Source organism: Perognathus longimembris, chromosome 24, assembly GCF_023159225.1.
Source record: "Perognathus longimembris pacificus isolate PPM17 chromosome 24, ASM2315922v1, whole genome shotgun sequence".
Taxonomy (NCBI): Eukaryota; Metazoa; Chordata; class Mammalia; order Rodentia; family Heteromyidae; genus Perognathus; species Perognathus longimembris.
In genome coordinates this window covers 32,752,847-32,772,722 of record NC_063184.1, presented here as the reverse complement: position 1 = coordinate 32,772,722, position 19,876 = coordinate 32,752,847, and the positions used below count along the sequence as shown (strand labels likewise).

General features: G+C 48.9%; 1 protein-coding gene across 1 annotated transcript in view; it reads right to left on the bottom strand.

The window, feature by feature from the left end:
• Positions 1–8,616: 8,616 nt before the first annotated feature.
• The window catches only part of Slc7a11 (solute carrier family 7 member 11), a 53,273-nt gene continuing 42,013 nt past the window's right edge, over positions 8,617–19,876 (bottom strand). The window contains exons 8-12 of the mRNA XM_048333559.1: positions 18,787–18,890; positions 17,931–18,027; positions 16,160–16,309; positions 14,776–14,953; positions 8,617–8,927 (exon numbers count right to left, since the gene is read on the bottom strand). Coding sequence (XP_048189516.1) covers positions 8,860–8,927; positions 14,776–14,953; positions 16,160–16,309; positions 17,931–18,027; positions 18,787–18,890 — 597 coding nt within the window. The 3' untranslated portion in view covers positions 8,617–8,859. The remainder of the gene's footprint in view (positions 8,928–14,775; positions 14,954–16,159; positions 16,310–17,930; positions 18,028–18,786; positions 18,891–19,876) is intronic.

The following is a 19,876-nucleotide window of genomic DNA, read 5'->3' as shown; positions in this document are numbered from 1 at the left end:
GAGGAGGAGGGAGACGGAGGGAGGAAAGGAGGAAAAGAAAAGAAGGAAAAAGGTAAAGCAAGCAAGCAATGAGACTGTCTCAGTGAAAGAAGAGGGATATGGTTGCGCATGCCTATAGTCTTAGCTATGGCAGCAAGTCAAGTGTGAAATAGGATTGAAGTTTATCTTGGATGGGATAAAAAAAACTAAGGGAGATGGAAGCATGGCTCCGAAGTAGAGAGCCTGCCTCGCAACTCTGGGGACTTCATCTCAAATTCATGTACTGGGCGGGGGGGGGGGGGGGGACGGGGGAGGAACACAACTTTCACTACTGCTCAGTGCTGTCTGAGATTCTGGTGTGGCGCCATCATGGCACCTTTACACACGCCGGGGTGGGTTCAGGAAGACATTTCCAATACAGCAGATGTGAATGTAACCAGTTAGGAACGGAATATGGCCAGTTAGGTGCTGGCGGCTCTGGCCGGTAACACCGGCTCCTCCAGAGACTGAGATCTGAGGACTGGGGTCCTCAGCCAGCCCTGGAAATTCTCATCTCCAATTAACAAACAAAAGGCCAGGAACAGAGGACTGGCTCAAAAGGCAGAGCGCTAGCCTTGAGTGAAACAGCTCAGGGACAGTGCCCAGGCCCAGAGGTCAAGTTCCAGTCCTGGCGCACACACAAAAGAGAGAACGAAACAGAGGAGCTCGGGAAAAACTCAGAATCTGTAAGAAAGGTTTATACTGTCATCAGATTTTAACAAATGGGACATGTGATAGAAATGATATGTAACATAATCACAGTGTTAATCATGATTGTAAGAAAGAAGATTAGCGTCTTCTAATTTGAACAGAAACGTCATCAAGAGGAAAACACCTGGCCTGCTGCCTATTTCTGAAGGTTAGAGCTACTTCTACTTATTATTTTATTGTAGCTTCGGGGTATTTTGATTTTTGTAGCGCTTGCCTTGCATTAGCAAATCTTAGAAGCTAAAACGTTTGAGGACATTGAATCCTAATTATTTTTTATTTTGGAATCCTTCCAGACATCAAGCATTTCTTGGATCATATTTTCAGCCAGGGCCTGCTGGTGACCAGGTGTTCATTCTTGAGCTGAGATCATAAAAACCAGAGGCCTTCCAAGTGAGATCTCCCACCCCCCACCCCCCCACCCCCCCCCCCCCCCCCCCCCCGCGTAACCCTCTAAGACACTTCCTCATGGACGGGACCCTGCCTCAGCGCCGACGTAGAAATCATGACACACTCTGCACTCAAAGAGCCCGAATGTGGCATGTTCAAAGCAAATGATGGCTCCGAAGCAAAACACTAGACATCTGTGATTTTACTAAACACACATTCGGTCCTACTCAATAATTTACAAGCAAGCACAGCCGCAGATCATGGTATTTCTATGATTTCTTTTCAATACTTGATGCATTTTGCAGGCATCGGTTATTGCTCTCCCTTTCCATTCATTCTCCCAAACATACGACAGGAAAAAGAAAGACTTCAGACAGACAGACAGACAGAGAGACTCCCCTCTCAGTTTGTTTTGAAGGGAGAAGTTTCATACCAATTCTAATTCTGGCTCCTCAGAGATCACACAAACTACTTCTAAGAAAAGTGTGACTGGAAACAGCACAAATTCATCATTTTTATAAATTTAATAAACATAACTGAGCACCTTATTTTCCTAGTAAAAGACATAGTAGGGAAGAAGACAAACAAATCACAACAATGTACAAGGACTTGGACTATGTATGTATGTATGTATGTATACATTTCCCCCAGATGATAAAGGTTTCCAGAAACTGTGATTCTTTAAGTCTGCCATGCATGTTGGGCAATTTGGATTTCACCCAGAAGGAATCACTACATATGTAACGGTGAAACTGTAGTAAAAGCTGTGTTTGAGGGAGAGCATTCTGGGCAAACAAGTGAAGGCTGAACTGGAGAGAACCAGGAGAGGGGACTCTTCTTAATGGGAGGAAGTGAGAAGATCTGGAACTAGCAGACATGGAACACAGGAAAGCTAGCTCAGGTGAGCCAGCCAGCCGCAAGGCTGTGAGCACGAGGGAGAAGTAACAGAAGGCTGAAGGCTGTATCCATCACCAGCGTCAAGTTGCGGGGGGGGGGGGGGTGGGCAGGAAAATAAATGTGAAGACACAAACTCGCAGAATCCAACCACTGAAACCCAGACCTTTGACTTGAAGTAACAGACACGGCTCCAAAGAGAATCCGACACGTCGTGTTTCGTCTGTAAATTATCAGATGTTTATTGAAATGTCCATTTAAAATATTTTCAAGTAAAAATGTGTACAAAACAGTTATACAAGGCTGATGGCCACTGGAAGCGGACAAGGCACACCGATGCATAAATAAGCTAAATTAAACGTGATTCAAGATGGAAGGGCACGGCCGCGGCCTGTGTTGACGGCACAGGAGTGCACACTCTCAGAAGCCGGCGCGGGCTGAGACGCCGGGCTTCCTACACCAGCTGGCAGCCCGATCGCTCGATGCCCCGGAGCTCTCCCCGGAGGGAATCGCTTCGTCGGAGACGAAGCCATTTCATTTCACTTTCCAACACACTCGCGCGGGCACCAGCGCCAACGACCCCAAAGAACGCACCGTGCCGTCCACGGCTGCGAATCCCTGTGAGCCACTGCTGTTTATGCACCGCTTGAGACCTTCGTGACTGATGCCGTCGGAATGTCGGCGCAGAAACGCCATTTCCCTCTCCAGGAAGTGATGGCCCCTCCTGTGGGATTTGCACAAAGGCACGCCATCACCTGTACCAAGTTCCAACCTCACCCTCCAGAGGGAAAGAATCCAGCACTGGCTTGCCAGGACATGGATCTTTCTAGCCGTGTGTTTTACATCCCCGTACCAACCCCTCCCCAGGATGGGGCCTGGCGCAAAGTCATGAGGAACACATCCCAGACCCCACGAGGGACTCAGCCAATCGGCAAGTCAGGATCTCAGCACAGATCAAAGGAACGGATGGCAGCACAACCTTCAAGAGCGACGGGATGGCTTCCTTCCTGCCGTGCAACTCGAGTCCATTGATACAGGCCACGGAGAAGTAGCTCTGGTACCTAACGCCATGCTATGGAAAAGTGTATGTAATGCCTAATGCCACGTGAATATGAATGCAGCAATGCAAATCATTTTTCTACCCCTTGACAAAGGAGAAAAAAAGAAGCTACCATGAAAAAAAATTTTAAGCAAAGCTCTACAAAACCAAAAAATAAAAATACAGATAAAGTAATCCTCATATATTTAAAGCACGCAAAATTCATCATCACAGCAGTGCATGGCTACCATGCGTTCCATCCTACGGCAAGTTGGGATGAAGCTGTGTGGAAGGTCGAGTTCAACGCGTGACAGAAAGATAAGACGAATCAAGTTTGCCAAGCACTCAGTACATGGGCCCTATCTCTTGCCCTTTTGGACACGTGTTTATTATAAAAAAAACCACAGGTAGCCAACACTCACCATCCTACAACACAACTGTAATGTTTTTCTGCCTGTTTGGCACAGTAAGAAAACACACATAATGCGTACATTTTACAAAGTTCCCAAATGTTAAGAAGTGCCATTGAAAACTTATTACTACTGAGAAGCTACCGAGAGAGAGAGAGAAAGAGAGAGAGAGAGAGAGAGAGAGAGAGAGAGAGAGAGAGAGAGAGAGAGAGAGAGAAGAACAAAGAAAGAAACCAGGGGCCAATATCCTGTTCCAAAGAGCAATTTTATAGCAGCATATATTCTAATATTGCTATAGCTCCTATCAACTGTCGTGAAAGAATGAACTGTTATTTTGCTGTCAAAACATCTGAAGAAGCCAGTTTTCAAGATGGAAGTATTTAAAGCTTAGTTCCAGATGTGTAACAGCAGTTGTAACAATTCATAAGGGAAAATGATAGGTAACAAATTGCTCCAAGTGGAAGATACGATTACTGTAAGTTATTGGAGGATTCTGACCGACGCTACATTAAGCATAGGGTTGTTGATGTTTTTTCTGTTTTGGTTGTGGTTTGGTATTACTTTTCAGTTTCAGAGCAATAAAAAAAAGTGCTATGGAGTAGTGTTCAAATAATTAAAATACCTATAGAGTAGTGTATGAAGCAACTAACCTAGACAGCATTTCTCATCTGTTTTAAGCACACATTCATTTGAAATAATGTTTTATTTATCCAAAGTATTTTCTGCTTTAATCTAATACTGTGTGTCATAAAGAGCAATTGTAGGGACTAAATGAATCCAGGAATCCTTTGACATAAGGCCACTGGTGTCAGGAAGCAGGAAACCACATTTCACTGTCTCCCAGGGAGGCCGGCCCCTCCTGCCAGCCAGGAGAGAATGAGGTTCATTAGTAAGAACGTGCGAGGTCTGAGTCAGACCCCACGCAGGCTAACCCACTGGAAGACCTAACACATCTGACCACAAGGCGCTATGCAAAGGCGCTCAAACTGCGGTCACGGCTGCAAGAGAGATCACTGTGCGTCCCTGCTTTTTCTTTTCCCTTCTGGCTTCTAACATGTCTTCAGCAGGAGGCACTAAAGACTTTGCTAGCAGGTCATCAAACCAAGAAATCAATTCACTTGAAAACTGTACTTTAAGAAACATCAGGAGTGTATGTGGTAAGGAGAAAATAAGCTTCCTTGGAACACAGAGACATTAGTATGGCTCTCAGGTGCACGAGCTCCACCGCCTCTAGAGAACTGTACAGCGGTGACAGATGCTATCAAATGTGGCCTTGGCCAGAGTTAGAGACAGCAACCTGGAGACTAGAATATTCTCTCGATGGTTTAAACGGATAGGAACAAAGAACAGGGCGGGGGAGGGGGGTATCCCAAGAAAGTAAACTCATGTGATAGGTTTACATGCATTAAGAAAAGTGAAATAACTGTATAAAAGCCGTATAAATGCAAATGGAGTTTCATCTCGCCTCCATAATAATTCTATCATAATATCACAAACGAGCAAGAGGATTGTTCGTTTACTGAAAAAAGACAGGAATGATTCAGAAAAGATGGAGTTAGGACTGTCAGAAAGTTGTAAGAAAGGCCAGTATCTCAAAACATAAAGAAAATTGGCAGACTTTCTATGAGTCTATGTAATTTATAACTTTGTGGATCTGTATGGAACCTGAAAATAAATAAACCATTTCTTTTTGACACCAATTCATTTGAAAATGCAATAAAACAAAGAAAGGATTGCTTCCCTAATTAGTTGTTGAATCATTTTTAAGTATAGTATTAATAAACTATGTATAGTGTAGTATTAATAAACATTAAGATAGATTTTTTAAAAATACTGTTTATGGGAAGAATTAGGCCAACATACATATATATACATATATAATCGTTATTTTACCCATATATATGTATAATGTAAACAGAAGCTATAGAAATGGCTTGTTATGTACTCTAACTTATACCCCTAATGAGCTTATTACCAGTTACACAATGCCATCATTTAATTCCTAACTTTCAACGATTAGGGAAATGTAACTCTGTAAACACTAGCATATCACCCTGCATGGCCCATGGAGTAAAATGCAGACAATATTCAAGTTAAATGTCTAGAGTTATCTTCACTCAAATCCAAATCTAGGCCGGTCTACACTAAGAGAAAGAACTCCAATTAAAATCTCACTCATCGATGTTCTGTCATTCAATACCCAACACATAACATGGGACAAAGGTAAAAACTCTTTTCTTGTATACTACATAAAAGACCAAATGAGAAAGCCACATATATACACCTGTGTAATATGTACTTCAATTGATGCATAGCTTAAACAATGTTAACAATATATCTTATAATTGTTCCATGTTTATGTAACAGAGAAAATAATGGACATTATTTTACCTAATTCACAGATTTTGTGGAGTCAGCAGGATAATTTTCCTGATTTGCTTGTTGTTTCTGTGATTACACTGCATAGCATCAAAACATGGCTATCTGTATCACAGAAGCCTGCTCACTTGCCGATACACTGACCTTCACTTTCCTGTCTTTTCGTAACTTACACTGCAGTCATAAAGGATGAACATGAATGAAGGTCAAAGTCGTGCCCTGTCTTGGAATTCCTCGCATCTTCAGTTGAGATGCAATAATCAGTTTCCCGGAGACCGGGAGCAGTGCGTAAAGAATTCCGCTATGCAATTAGGCTGGTGTGAACCATCTGTTGATACAGCCAGCAGCCGTGGGGAATCGGCTTCCGCAAACACATAGACAATTTGGGAATTGGCTTCTAGGTGTCTGTTTTAGTGTTAGAGAAACTGCCATGCATTGTTAATGGAGTATACGTGTGCAGTGACACACTCATGACATGCACATGTAACTGGAACCGGCCGACTCTCCCAGGACCAACTCTTAACCTCCTAAGAAGACAGGAACAGGAGCCACAGCTGGCTCTGAAACTCCATAAACAACCTCTAATTGTGTCCTTTTAGTCGAAGGGAAATATTCCAAAGCTTTTAGAACCAAATTGTGTTTCAGCGTTGGAAGGCATTGTTCTTTTTAAATCAGTATTATTTGAGACAATTTACTAAAAGAAGAAATATATGAAGACAGTACAGATGTTACCTCATGGCCACTTTTGCTTCTTGTGTTAGAGTAACTATGTGCATATAAACATCAGTCTGAACACCGGTTCAAGTATAACACATGCCATTGCATACGCACCAATATCTTAACTTAAAATGTGAGAAATTTCTATGCTGTATACAAATATACACATACAAATGAGAGGAGAAAGTTTGTACTAGGATCTGATTCATACATTACCGATCTGGATAAAAATAATGAATATGGACTCCTTGATTAAGGAAATTCAGCATCTTCTCATAGCATATCCTAAGAATAAGCTGAAGTACAATTTAATCTCCATCCAGTTTAGAACGATGACTAGCTTTCTGTCTGGTTAAAAGTATATTCGAGTGACACTATAAATCTAACAGTGTAAAAATCACTTTGGCAGGGAAGAAGAATAAGGAACAGGTACTGCAGTTAGCGTGCAGACACAATCAGAGAAATGTTTCAACTAAAAATAAATAAATATTTAGTAAAAAAAAAAAAAAACAACCACTCAATCTACTGTTGTGGCTAATAAGCCCAGTAACCTCAAAAATAAGCCAGAACCAAACAAGCGGCTCCCACCAGCCAGGGAATCCCCAAGACACCCCACTCTCTTACATTCTATGGGCCCAGACAACACAAAAAGAAGGAGATGAAAGGAGGTTTATCTCTAGCACTGCGTACTAGGAAAAATTGTGTATAGATACACAGCATCTTTTTGGAAATAGTAAGTACATATGAAATTCTGAAAACCCTATGCTAAGAGTAAACTAAGGGAAATGGTACAAATTTACTCACTGACCTAAACACTCGATTTGGCTAAAAGAAGCAGGAATAAAACCAAATTTAGGAGTTGCTCCAAACTATAAGTCATTCCCACTTTGGGCAATTTTGTCTATAAACTCTAATGTCTAGTCTTAATGACTTTAATTTTTGAAAATGTCTTACTTTCAAATAGATAAAGGTTAAAGGATGACACTTCTATGGTCATGATTGAACATTTCAGAGTTGACATAAATAGGAGTTAAACTTTTGTCATTAGAACGATACAATATTGTCTAGTTCCCCCAGAGCAATACCTTCCTAAGCGCACACATTCAGGCCATTTCCTATTCACTAAATAAACAGGATAACAATTTTGCAACTCGAATGATAATTAATGAAAATTACTGTGAAGGCCTAGGTTGAAAAATGGAATTTTTGAAACATTGGTTGCAATCTTATTTAGCAGTGACATTTCCTCCTCTATTTTACATAAATTTTTACATTTACTTAACTGAGCTGGACAATTCTATCTGGAGAGATAGCCTCCCATACCATAAAATACATAAAGGAGATGCAAACACTGTCAAGGTTCATCCCCGTGCCAAAATAACCATAAAATGAAAGGATAAAGACTCAGATTTACTAAGATTTACATTGCACATGTTATATGACTATGGAAGTGGGCCTAGTATTGTGGCTATTTTATTTATTATCGCATTCATATTTATAGTGTAGTTTGAAGATATTTAAATGCATGTATTTAGAAAAGTACATCAAGGATTAAATTATTAAAGAAATGGACACAAATTCTTGACCACAAGACCCGAGGCGAAAATACGATAACCAATAGACATTCCTAACAATCTGACATAATGAAGGATTTTCACTCAAATTTGATTCTTAGAATTACCTCAAAAACAGCAGCCCCCTATAGACTCTTTAATGTATAGAAGCGAATCGGCAAAGGCCCCGCTATGGGAAGCAAGAGGCCACTGGACCATGATACTGATGTTCAGGTTGCTACCTAGGAGAAGAAATGGACGTCAATGGAAAACAGACTCCTTTCTTCCTGCCTTGCCCTAATAACCACCCGCGTCCTTTTTCTTTTCAGAAGAACAGAGACGTTTTTCACAGTATAGCCATCTACAGTAGGTCAACCACGTGCATGAAACCACATATACAGAAACCGACTCAGTCTTCAGCTAGAAGGTTCTGAGCGCTGACAAGGTTTGTTAGAGGGCGCGGCCACCAGCAACGCAGGCCACCGCCGCCTGAGTCTTTTTTCCAAAGCCCAGCAGGTAAGTATCGGACACAAAAGAGCGAGGGTGAACTCCAATTACAATCTGCATATTCGATTTCACAGAGTTCAAGCTAGATTTCTCAGAGATTCGCCGGAATAAACTGGAAGACATGAAATAACTGATTCTTTCTGTCCGTCGACATAGTTGCATTTCTCTGGATTTCCAGAAAATGAAGTCTAGATCCATATTTCCTTTCTGTTCTGGCAGATTGCTAAGATATCAGTGCATGAGTTCACAATTTCTGACTATCTTCTTCTGGTACAACTTCCAGTATTATCTGTAATGTCCTGGTTACTCTATCTACAAAGAAATAAAGAAGAGAAGTTAAAATGCAGGGAAATCAGAAACACATAAAAATAGCAAACTATGAATTCTTTGGAGTTGAATACTGAAACACACACCACCTGTTTCGCAGAGTGCTACCAAGAATGACTTCATCAGACTAGCACCCTGCTCGAGTCATTGACTTGTTACTTCCCCAACTTCCCGGGATGGCTTCTGAGTGAGAATATATTAGTATTTTGTATCTAAAATAAGGACTTTTATTCATGAACTGAGAAACTGAAAACATTTCAAGACAATCGGATTGGTATGTGAGATATACCTCCTGTTCTGTTTAAAACTGGGCCTTCACACTTGCACTGGCAGACTATCACTTCTGGTTTCCAACTCACAGTGGATCCTCAAATGGCTAACTCACAGAGTATCAAGGAAGGGATCATCTTGTTTTCCAGGGCCTCTTAGTCTCATGGATAGAAGAAGGGAAGACTTGAACAAGTCAACGGTCCCCGCACATTAGCATCTTCGGAGGCTCTAGAAATGCATTTTGTTTCCCAGCTCAGTCTTAAACTTACTGGATTGGGCTGAGGCTGACAGCCACCAAAACGCAAGAACCTTCCGGGAGGGATGATTCCTGGGGTGATATTTATCTCGGCACCCCGGGAACTCTGCATCCCTGGCTTCCGTGGACAGCCCAGAGCAGACCTCGGCATCTCCAACCCCCGGCGGCCCCCGCCCGGCCACGAGGCGCTGCCTTGCTTTAAGACAACTGAGGGCCGGAGGGGCGCGGGGGGCCCCCCGCGGCTGCGGTACCCCCAGACGTCGTGTGGCAACCGAACTCTACAGCTAGGAGAGCGGCAGGGGAGGGGGGGGGCGGGGGGGGGTACACCGGGAGGGAGCGAGGGGGAAAGCAAGAACGCCCCGCCGGCCTCAGGAGACGCGAGCCCTGGAGCACGAGGCCTGTACAGCAGCCACCGAGTCCATTTCCCTTCAGTGAAGAGAACGCAGACGTGTGGGACACGAACACTGTGTGTGTCTGTCCGTGGAGGGCGCCCGCCCGCCCCTCCTCTACGCACCGGGCCGCCTCTCCCTGCGGTGCTGACCGGCCTGTCCGCCCTCTGCCCCCCTGGGCACAGCCCTGCTCGCATCCCGGGCATCCCGGGGGGAGCGATCCGCACCGCAACGCGGCGTGGGGCAGTGGCTGGTGCCGTCGGTCCCTGCCGGTCCCTGTTGGAGTTGAGCGAGGTGTCTCCCTGGGCTTTCTTGCGCTTCCCGGGGTCGGGAAGGGCAGCCTCTGTGGAAGCTTCCAGCACACGGGAAGGCTGAGGGACACGGGGCTTTCCCGTGGCAGGGAACGTGAGACGTGTCGGCTAGGTCCCTTTGCCGTGAAGGTAGGCACACATGCCGTGCATGTGCACATGCGTGCGAGTAGAACAACGAAACCCGTTGCGTGTGCTTTCGGACGTGGAGGAAAGGGGAGGGGAGGGAGGACTGTCAGGAGCACCGGAAGACCCTGGCACTGAAGCTCTGGACATTGACTCAGAGAAACCGACGTCACCATATCCTAGAGACACCTGCACATCGTGATGATTGTCACACGAGTCACCCAAGCCAACAGTGCAACCGGCCTCTGTGTTCATGAGCAGGAGAACGGACGGGCACAGGAAGTGTGGTATCTGTGCACCGCCGTGAAGAAGAATGGAGTGGCATCCTGCACAAGAGGAGGAGTGGAACTGGAGACCATCGTGGTAAATGAAATAAGCCAGACTCAGAGGGACGAATGCGGCACACTTTTCCCTCACGTGTGCAAACTAGAATTAAGAAGGAAAACAAAAACACACGCATGAAAGCCACGCACCGATAGCTCACACCCGTAATCTTGGCCACATGAGATCTGAAAACTGACATTTAAAGCCAGCCTATGGAGACAGGTCTGTGAGAACCTTAACTCTGACTGTCCAAAAGCCCAACGCGTGCCTCTGGCACAAATGGTAGAGCACTATCCTTGAGCAAAAAGGCCAGGGGAGTTCAAGGCCCTGAGTTTAAGCCCCAGTACTGGCAGAGAAACACAAACATTTACACTGTGTGTTATAATGAAATCCACTTATTTGCACAAAGTATACCATATTTTTCCCTCCAGTAGTGTTTGCACCTGTTCGTATGAATGATTTCACTTTCTCCCTTTAAGGCAGGTCATCTGGGTCCCTAAGGAATACAGCCAAGCTGAATTCATTGAACACGTTGCATTGCTTTCTTCGAGAACAGCCTGCACTTGAGCCAGCCACTGTTGAGGGATGTTTGATACACTCTGTTCTCGGGACATTCTGTGGGCAGTGTGGCTTAGGACCTTGGCGTTTCAAAGTTAACGTCCACATTGAGAGACTGTAGTCCTTCTGCTGGAGACGATTTTCTATAGGCAAAGAATTTTTAAAGCACCTCAGCCCTGCAAAGCCTTCCCTGCACGTGAGAAAGCTGCTTGTAGTCACCGCCTCCGGCCCTCCATTGCAACACAGGCGGCCAGGGGCAAGGCTGCTGCTGGCCAAGCCCCCTTGCCTGAGAAGCTCACGTGTCTGTAACTAAGTAAATCGCATCAATAGGGCCTATGGTAGGGGGGAAAAGTCAAAAGCCTGCGAACATAAAAGCTGGTGGATTTTTGCCATGCAAAACAAAACGCTATTCAATCGCTGAACAAAGCCCTGTGAGCAGTGTAGCCCCACTGTCCCCGTCCCGGGCGTCCCGGGGGGCAGGCCAGGGCAGCCGTGGGACACGCGAGTATCTGCTGTGTCTGTATGTGTTTCGTGGGGGCCAAAGGCTAAGAACCTACTTGCCATACTTGCAGCGGTAAATATTATGAATTTCCTTCTTCCTGCCGCGAGAATGCTGCCTACAAGGAAAACCAGACAAAACGACAGAGGACTGCTGCCCGGTGGCCCCTGCCTTTCAAGGCGGTCAGACGTGGTGTCCCTCGGCTCACAGTGTCCGCAGAAAGGGCCACGCTCCCGGGCGAGACCGCGCGGCGGGGCCGAGGACTAAACAACCGACCCAGGACTCCCCCATTGCTGCTCACTTCACAAAGGGCTGACCCCGCATGCGGGGCCCTTGGAGATGCTCTGACCCCCATCTGAGACGGGAAGACACCAAAAACAAAACCAAAAAAAAACCAATAACGCCCAAATTATGTCAGCACGGAAAGAGCAGCAGGAGTGAAGCATAGAGAATCGTTGTGATGACCAAGACTTGATCCAGATCACCATGCAGCAACTGGAACAGACTCCCTGACTCTGACCAGCAGGGGGAAACACTTCCCGTGGGGGAAAGGTCAAGGAACCGGCGCCATTATGCATCCCCTCGTGGGGGCTCCTTCCATCTCCCTCCATGCTCTGGGTGCTCACTGTGTTCCAGGGTCTTCCATGTCTCTAGACCCGGGCCTCAAAGGCGTGAACTCTAACTTGCCCTAAACCCTAGCAAGGAATCACGGAACCCTAACTGAGAACGTTGTTGAACAAGGCTTCCTTTCCTGTTCTAAAACGGGCCCTGCAGTGGGTAGCACGGCATTCTCCAGAAAGAATGATGCAATAAGAAATAGAGATAAATACACAGGTCAGTGTGTCTATGTCAGCCTCTAAGACCCAGCTTGCATGGTAACACTTCTTTAGGAAGTGAGATTAACCCCCAGGATGGAAAATCCTGGCATAAAAAGGTCTAAAGACACCAAATGCCAGTTTAGTTAATGAAGAGCAGTGGAAAGATTGCTTTAAATCACTTTGTCACACATTTTGAATGCATAAAACATTCAAACTATATATATATATATAATATATATATATACACATACAGACACATATATATTCAACGTATATAGACCTAACACACACACACATAGAGGGAGAAATAGATATAGACATATTCTTTTTGGGGTAGCAGTCTTACTACTTATTAATAATAATTTCACTAGCAATCTTCCCAGGGCCTACTGTTGCTTTTGTACTACTGGGGTTTGAACTTGGGGCCTTGTGTTTGCTGAACAATCACCCTACCATATGAATCCTGCCTCGAGTCCACCCCCTGAACACGTTGCTGGTTTACGTACATTAAAATTAAATATAATCCCAAGAGAATGGTGTCTTCTAAAGGCACCAAACTCAGCAGCTCAAACCACTCTGCTCATCTGTCTATATGTTACAGACTTGAATTCTATCTCTCCTCTCTATCTCTCTCTCTGTCTCTCTCTGTCTCTCTGTCTCTGTCTGTCTGTCTGTCTCTGTCTCTGTCTCTCTCTGTCTCTGTCTCTCTGTCTCTGTCTCTCTGTCTCTCTCTGTCTCTGTCTCTCTCTGTCTCTGTCTCTCTCTCTCTGTCTCTCTCTGTCTCTGTCTCTCTCTGTCTCTGTCTCTGTCTCTCTGTCTCTGTCTCTGTCTGTCTCTCTGTCTCTGTCTCTCTGTCTCTGTCTCTGTCTCTCTCTGTCTCTGTCTCTCTGTCTCTGTCTCTCTCTGTCTCTCTCTGTCTCTGTCTCTCTGTCTCTGTCTCTGTCTCTGTCTCTCTGTCTCTCTCTGTCTCTGTCTCTCTCTGTCTCTGTCTCTCTCTGTCTCTGTCTCTGTCTCTCTCTGTCTGTCTCTGTCTCTGTCTCTCTCTGTCTCTCTCTGTCTCTCTGTCTCTGTCTGTCTCTCTCTGTCTCTGTCTCTGTCTGTCTCTGTCTCTCTCTCTCGTAACACGCACCCGTGAGCAAGGGCGCCTTCCCCACCAGTGGGCTGGAGTTGGAACCCAGAAGGAGGTGGGCTTCTGGGGGGTGGTGGTTCTGGGGGGGAGTCCTGTGCTCCCCATCTCACGCTGCTTCCTGCGTGGCTCTGCCACGCGCTCCCTGGGTCCACAGAAATACCGCCAAGCCGGCCGTGGACCGAAACCTCCCACGCTGAGCCACTGAGAAACCTTCCCACTTTCCAGTGGTCCTTGCCAGCCATTGTGTCAGCGCCAGGAGAGACGCCCAGCGGGCGTGGCTTCGAAGCTCAGCTCTCGGGTTAAAAACCAAACACGGGATAACGTTCCACGATCAGCGGAGCCCCAAGGCCCTGCCCGGCTCCTCGGGGCGGGCACGGGGGCGTTCACCCACCCGGATGGCCTCCGAGCCAGGACTGAGCTGGGGGGGCGGGGGGAGGGCACCCCAGGGCCCCCAGACGCTGCCTCCCGCCCACCGGGCTGCTGAGGAGCCGCCCGCCCCCCACCGCCCCATCTTCGCGGGTCACCCAGTGCCATGGGCTCCACATCGCCTCAGACAGACAGAGCCCCAGCCCGGGCTCTCACCAGTCCTGCTGCAGACACCCCGCTCCCGCCCGTCAGCCCCCCCACCCTCCCCTCCGTCCTCTCTAGCCTGCGCTCCAGCTCTGATCCCCCCAGTCCGGGCGGCACAGACACGCGGGCCCCCCACGTCGGCACTGAGCCCCGCGGAAGCGGGGAGGACGGCGCGTCTGCGGACCGGGGAAGCTCCTGGAAGGCTTGGGGAAGGTCACGGGGCCGTCCCTCCTCCCCTCGCGGCGTCGGCCGCTCCCGCGAGCCTCCGCGAGTCACATCAGAACCCCGACGTCAAGACGTTCCCAGCTGCCCCTCGAGTCCCCAGCCGTCTCACGTCCCCCGTGGAGTCACCGCGGTGCGAGGGAGCCCCCCCCCCCCCCCCCCGCACGCGGCCTCGGTGCACAGGGGTCAGGCTCCGAGGGGATCCCGGGACTGCGGGGAAACGCTGCGTGCACACAGCTCCTCCCCTAAGAAGCCATCAGGGGAGGGGAGGGCTGCCCCCCCCCCAGTGTCCTTCCCCTGACGGAGGAGGGCCGGCCCCCGGCCCCGCCCCGGGCCTCGGGCCCCGACGGCTGAGCGGCCTTACCTGACGCTCGCCGAAACCACCGGGGCTTCTCGTCCCACACGACGAAGAGATAGTAGGCGGGCACCCCGGTGAGCGCGATGACGAAGCCGACGCCGGTGCTGAACGGGTTCGAGTACAGGGAGAGGGCGACCATGAAGAGGCAGGTGAAGGAGAACACGGCCGGGATGAACAGCGGCACCTGGAACACAGCGCAGGGGAAAGGCCTCAGCTCCGCCGACGGACACGGGCAACCCCGGGCACCGGGCGTGCGACCCGGCTCGGCCCCGTGACCGGATCACGGCGCGCCTCGGTCACGTGGCCCGACACCGGTCACCCCTGGGGCCCGGAGGCCGCGGAGGCACGCCCGCTTCGCCCGCTTCCGTGGCGGGTGGCCCGCGTGTCCGTCGTTCCCCTGGGCCAGCGAGGGCCTCTGCCTCGGAGCGCGCCTCTTGGAATTGTTTGACTGGTGAGGCGCCATCGTCATGTGTGGGTTTGATTTTAAAAGCTTGGCTTTTCTGTCATGACGATCAGAATCCACCGAACGCGCCGTCGAGAGCGCGGGCCGCTCGTTCCGTGGCGAGGCCTCTCGGCGCGCATTGATTTTCTGTTGCGCTTCGCGATGGGAACTGACAGGGGCAGAACAGGGCCGACTCGTATTCAACCCCCGATGAAGACGCTGCCGGCGCCAGCCACTGCATGGAATTAGCAGCAGCTCCCGACAGCGTGGCTGACAGCATTATCTTTGCTATTTCTTAAAAGTGAGGAAGCCGTAAGGTCAGATCAATCCATGAACTTCCAAGGCTGCGGGAGACGGTGCGTGTATCCTGCAGCCCGCCCCGGAAAGAAAGGCGGGTTCTGGGTTCTGGGTTCTGGGTTCTGGGTTCTGGGAAGCGGTCCTGTCTCCACCAAACGGCAAGCTCTTCCCTGGCTCCTTATCCGTGTCTCTCCCTTTTCGACAATAGCGGGGAGACGGAGGATCGTGGGCCAGTCGCCACGTCCAAGGGCTAGAAGCACCGTTTGGGAGCACGGCATCTGTGTTTGGGAATCTTAATAAAAGGCCTGCAGCACACAGCTGGCTACCGACCCATCTGTCACGCGAAGAAGGAGAGACGCGTTCGGCCTTTTTGAAACAGGAGGCCATAGGACCCACTCATGAAAACTCAGCCTAGCCGCCGCCCACGAAGACCACAGCTCCTCCGAAACATGGCATACAATGATCAGCCCGTCTTATTTATTTAAAAAACAAAACGCATACCGTGTTTTCCCAAGTTAAAATAAACGGAATACAGGGGCAGGTCCTGCAGGAGTTCAGCACGCCCAGCCCCCCGTCATCAAGTTAGCACAGAGGGGGGACCGGGCGTGAGGAGCGAGATTTATGAGAGCCCACCGAGAGAACCGAGGTTACCTTGAAAGGACGATGCATATCCGGGCGTTTGTATCGAAGATAAATCAAGCCGGCCACTGCCAGCCCAATAAAAAGCCACCTGGCAAAACTGAGGAAATTCAAAAGACTGTCGAGGTCTCCAGAAAATAGCATGATTATCGTCAAAGGATGCTGGGGAGGGAAAAAGAGAGAGAATCCAAGTGTAAAGAGAACGTGGGTGATGACAAAACAACGCCACTATATATTCGTATTATTATCTTGCTAAGTGATTACTTGAACTGCTAAACTAACATCACGATCAAAACCCAGATTCAACAAACTCCTTTCCCACATTCTGTTCTCATAAGCTCCTTATGTACGTAACAACCGCAGAGAGACGTTATCAATGACGACCCTTTATCCAAGAGGCATTGTCCATGAAGGTATTATTTTGTTGCTGCTTGGTGCTATTTTGTTGTTACTTCCTTTTTGCATTCAAGAGGAGAGGATGTGCTTTCCAAAAAAATGGAAGACAGGACTCACTCTAAACCTAAAGACCCAGAGACCTGAGATGGCTAGCAAATAACCAATGATAAGTGTGAAGCGCACACCCCACCCGCAACATTCAGAGCAAACTCTGCGCAGAACTGCTCACGAGCTCTTAGCGGCCCAGACCCAGGGAGCAGGGATGCAGGGCGAGCTGCCCATCGGTTGCTCTTGAAGAGCGGGGCGCCGCCCTTGTCCTCCTGCCTATCTCCCGCCCGGCCCGCAGGCTGGGACCCACGCGAAGCTGAGAGGAGAGCTGCACCTGCCGGGGACCAAGGGCCGACAGCGGGATTCAGAGGACGGCTCCCCTCACGGAACAGCCCCCTCCGCACCCACGGGGACGCCAGCTCCCAGCTGCCACACAGACGGCATGAAAACATCCTTCGACACAACATGCTTTGCGAGGAAACATTCCGACACGAATTAAACGCATGGAGGAAGGGCATGCGCGTTCTGTGTTCTGTGAATGTTCTATGGCGCTCCTGTGGACGGGCAGACCCCAGCGGAGAAGAAGGCTGCAGCGATCACAGGTGAAAATCGCCACAGCACCGCCAAGGGATGTGGGGGGACTTTTATGCCTTCGATGGTCTCGGGGAGCCTCCATTGTAGAGTGCCTGGAAGCACTCTGCTCTGCACAGAGAATGCGACACCCTCAATTTGTGTTTCAGGCCTTGTCTTTCTTTCCTGTAAATTCGCTCTTAATTATCTTAGTTTCAATCCGGGAGTCACTGGACTCTTCCGCGGCTTGGGACATCCTTTATTCTCGCAATCACTCTGAGTGCATTTCATCCTAAGGGAACCGTGGCTGGGCGCTGGTGGCCCATTCCCGTCGTCCTGACTACTCAGGAGGCTGAGATCTGAGGACCGCAAGTTCAAAGCCAGCCAGAGTGAAGAAAAGTCTGTGGGACGCTCATCTCCCAGGAACCAGCAAAAAGCCCAAGTGGAGATGAGGCTGTAGTGCAGCACCAGCCTGGAGCACAAAGCCAAGCCAGAGCAGAGGGCTCCGAGTCCAGCCCCGGGACTACCACCAACACACACACACACACACACACACACACACACACACACACACACACAATTAATAATCAATCGCTGATTAAAGCCCCGCCCCTGGCATTTGGGTGTTTGGAGACGGTGACGAACCCTTTGCCCTCTCCCTTCTCTTAGGGGTTTCTCACAAGGAGAGGGGCTCCGTGAGCCTCACTGGACCCTACGAATTCCCCCCGCCCCCCGGCTTCCCGCCGCTCGCCCCCCCCCCCCGCGTTACCAGGACGATGACGGCGGGCAGGGGCGTGTGCTTGCGGATGTGGATCATGGAGAGGATCTCCGGAAGGTGGCCCTCTCGAGACGCGACGTAGAAGAGCCTGGCCGGGGAGAAACGGAGGAGGATGGCATGGATGGCACGAGGGTCCTTTCACGGGGGGAAACCCAGCACTCCCCGAGGAAAACCCACACCTTTCCCGCTCCACACAGCCTGGCATTTCTGAGCTGCTTCACTGGGGTGCGTTCTTCAGACGCAGAGGAGAAGACTGCAGAGGAGTCTGCCTCCAAGATGCACAACACGTGCCAACATCGTTCCTCTCGAGGAGGAACAACTGCGGTTTACACGTAAATAGCTGGTGGTGAATTTAGTTCCGGATGCTTAGGGTGTCGCCAATCCAGTCCAATACACACACACACACACACACACACACACACACACACACACACACACGCACGCACACACTAGCATCCACTATCTGATTAGATGAAAACCCTACATTGAAACAAAAGACGCTTGCACCACATAAAACAAAGGACACAGGCTGCTAGCCCCGACCTCTGATGCCTCTTACTTCACTCTTTCGCAAAACAGAAGATCTTGCCGCAAGAAATAAAATGCTGGCGTGAGGCTGGGGACATGCTATCGTTTTTCAAGGCCAGGCCCGGCCTCCGCGTAGGCTATGTGTAGGCAAGCGGCGCCCTCTCCTGGTCAGAATCCGACACGCACCCACCACCAGCCCGCAGGCCCCTTTAAACACAGCAGGTGCGGAGGCAGGGTGGCTTTGCTTTTTAAAGTTATCCTTATCACATCCAATCTCAAACACAGAAATGTGTTTCTGGAAATAGGTGAACTCACTCACCTGGAGACCGCAAACACACCACCGTTCATGGAACCAAAGCAGGAGAGGGCAACAAAGATGGGAACTGCTAATGAGAAATTCCCCAGCAAACGCTCCGCAAAGGTCTAGGGAAAGAAAAGAAAAGACCGAGTGAATGGAAGCCTCTCCCGAAAATGGAAATATATATATATATATATATGAAAGCATTTTAGCCAAACTTGCTCGGTGACTCTCCATTAGCCTGGCGAAACGTGCGCATTTTATAATCCTTCCGTGTGGTGAGGGTCAGCCTCCAGCTGCAGAATGCTAACAAGCAGACACCAAGGCCCGGCGGGGCAGCGGGCAGAGGCCGGCCCGTCTCCCCGCCTGAGCCTTCCTGAATCCGCACCGGCTCTGACGTGCGTCCTTGCTGACTCTGAGAATAGGAAAAAGCTCCATTCGAGAAACTTCTACTGGAGAAGACGGAAATCCTTCTTCACAAAGCCTTCCCTTCCATTTGGAAGCTGCATTGTTTTAGAGGGAAGTCAAGCTATACATTGGGACATGTCATTTGTTTAATCACCAACCCAGCTGCTGGATGGCGAGCAAAATAACGGAGAAGTTGACTGTTTATATCATATAAAAATATTGGGGTTTTTTTCCCATAAAAATTTACACTGTTTAGGGACTCACTTCCCAGCCTGCTCCTCAGGGATTTTGTCCCTGTTTGTTTGTTGTTGTTTTTTGTAAAAAGTCAGAACCATCAATGCAGATGCAACCAGCCACAGAAGAAAGCATGAACAACGTTCTAACATTTCCTCAGATGACAGGTATGACACTGAGCATTTCCCAAAAAGGATGCATTCCCCACCCTCCAAAAAAAAATAAATAGGGGAATTTTCATTACACGGCACGCGGTGTAGCCGGTGCTCTGGAGTTAGTGGCCACATGGTGCCCCAAAGTCAGCCCTGCCCTTCGCTGGGGGAGAGGAGGAGACGGAACCGACATCAGTGCTTTACGCATCTGCCTGTCCAATAGGAAATGTGGGTTTGGATTATTGGTTTGTTCAGCATAGTGAATCCACACGCAGGTCCATACAAAGTGACCTGATTTACTCCCTGTGGATGCTGCC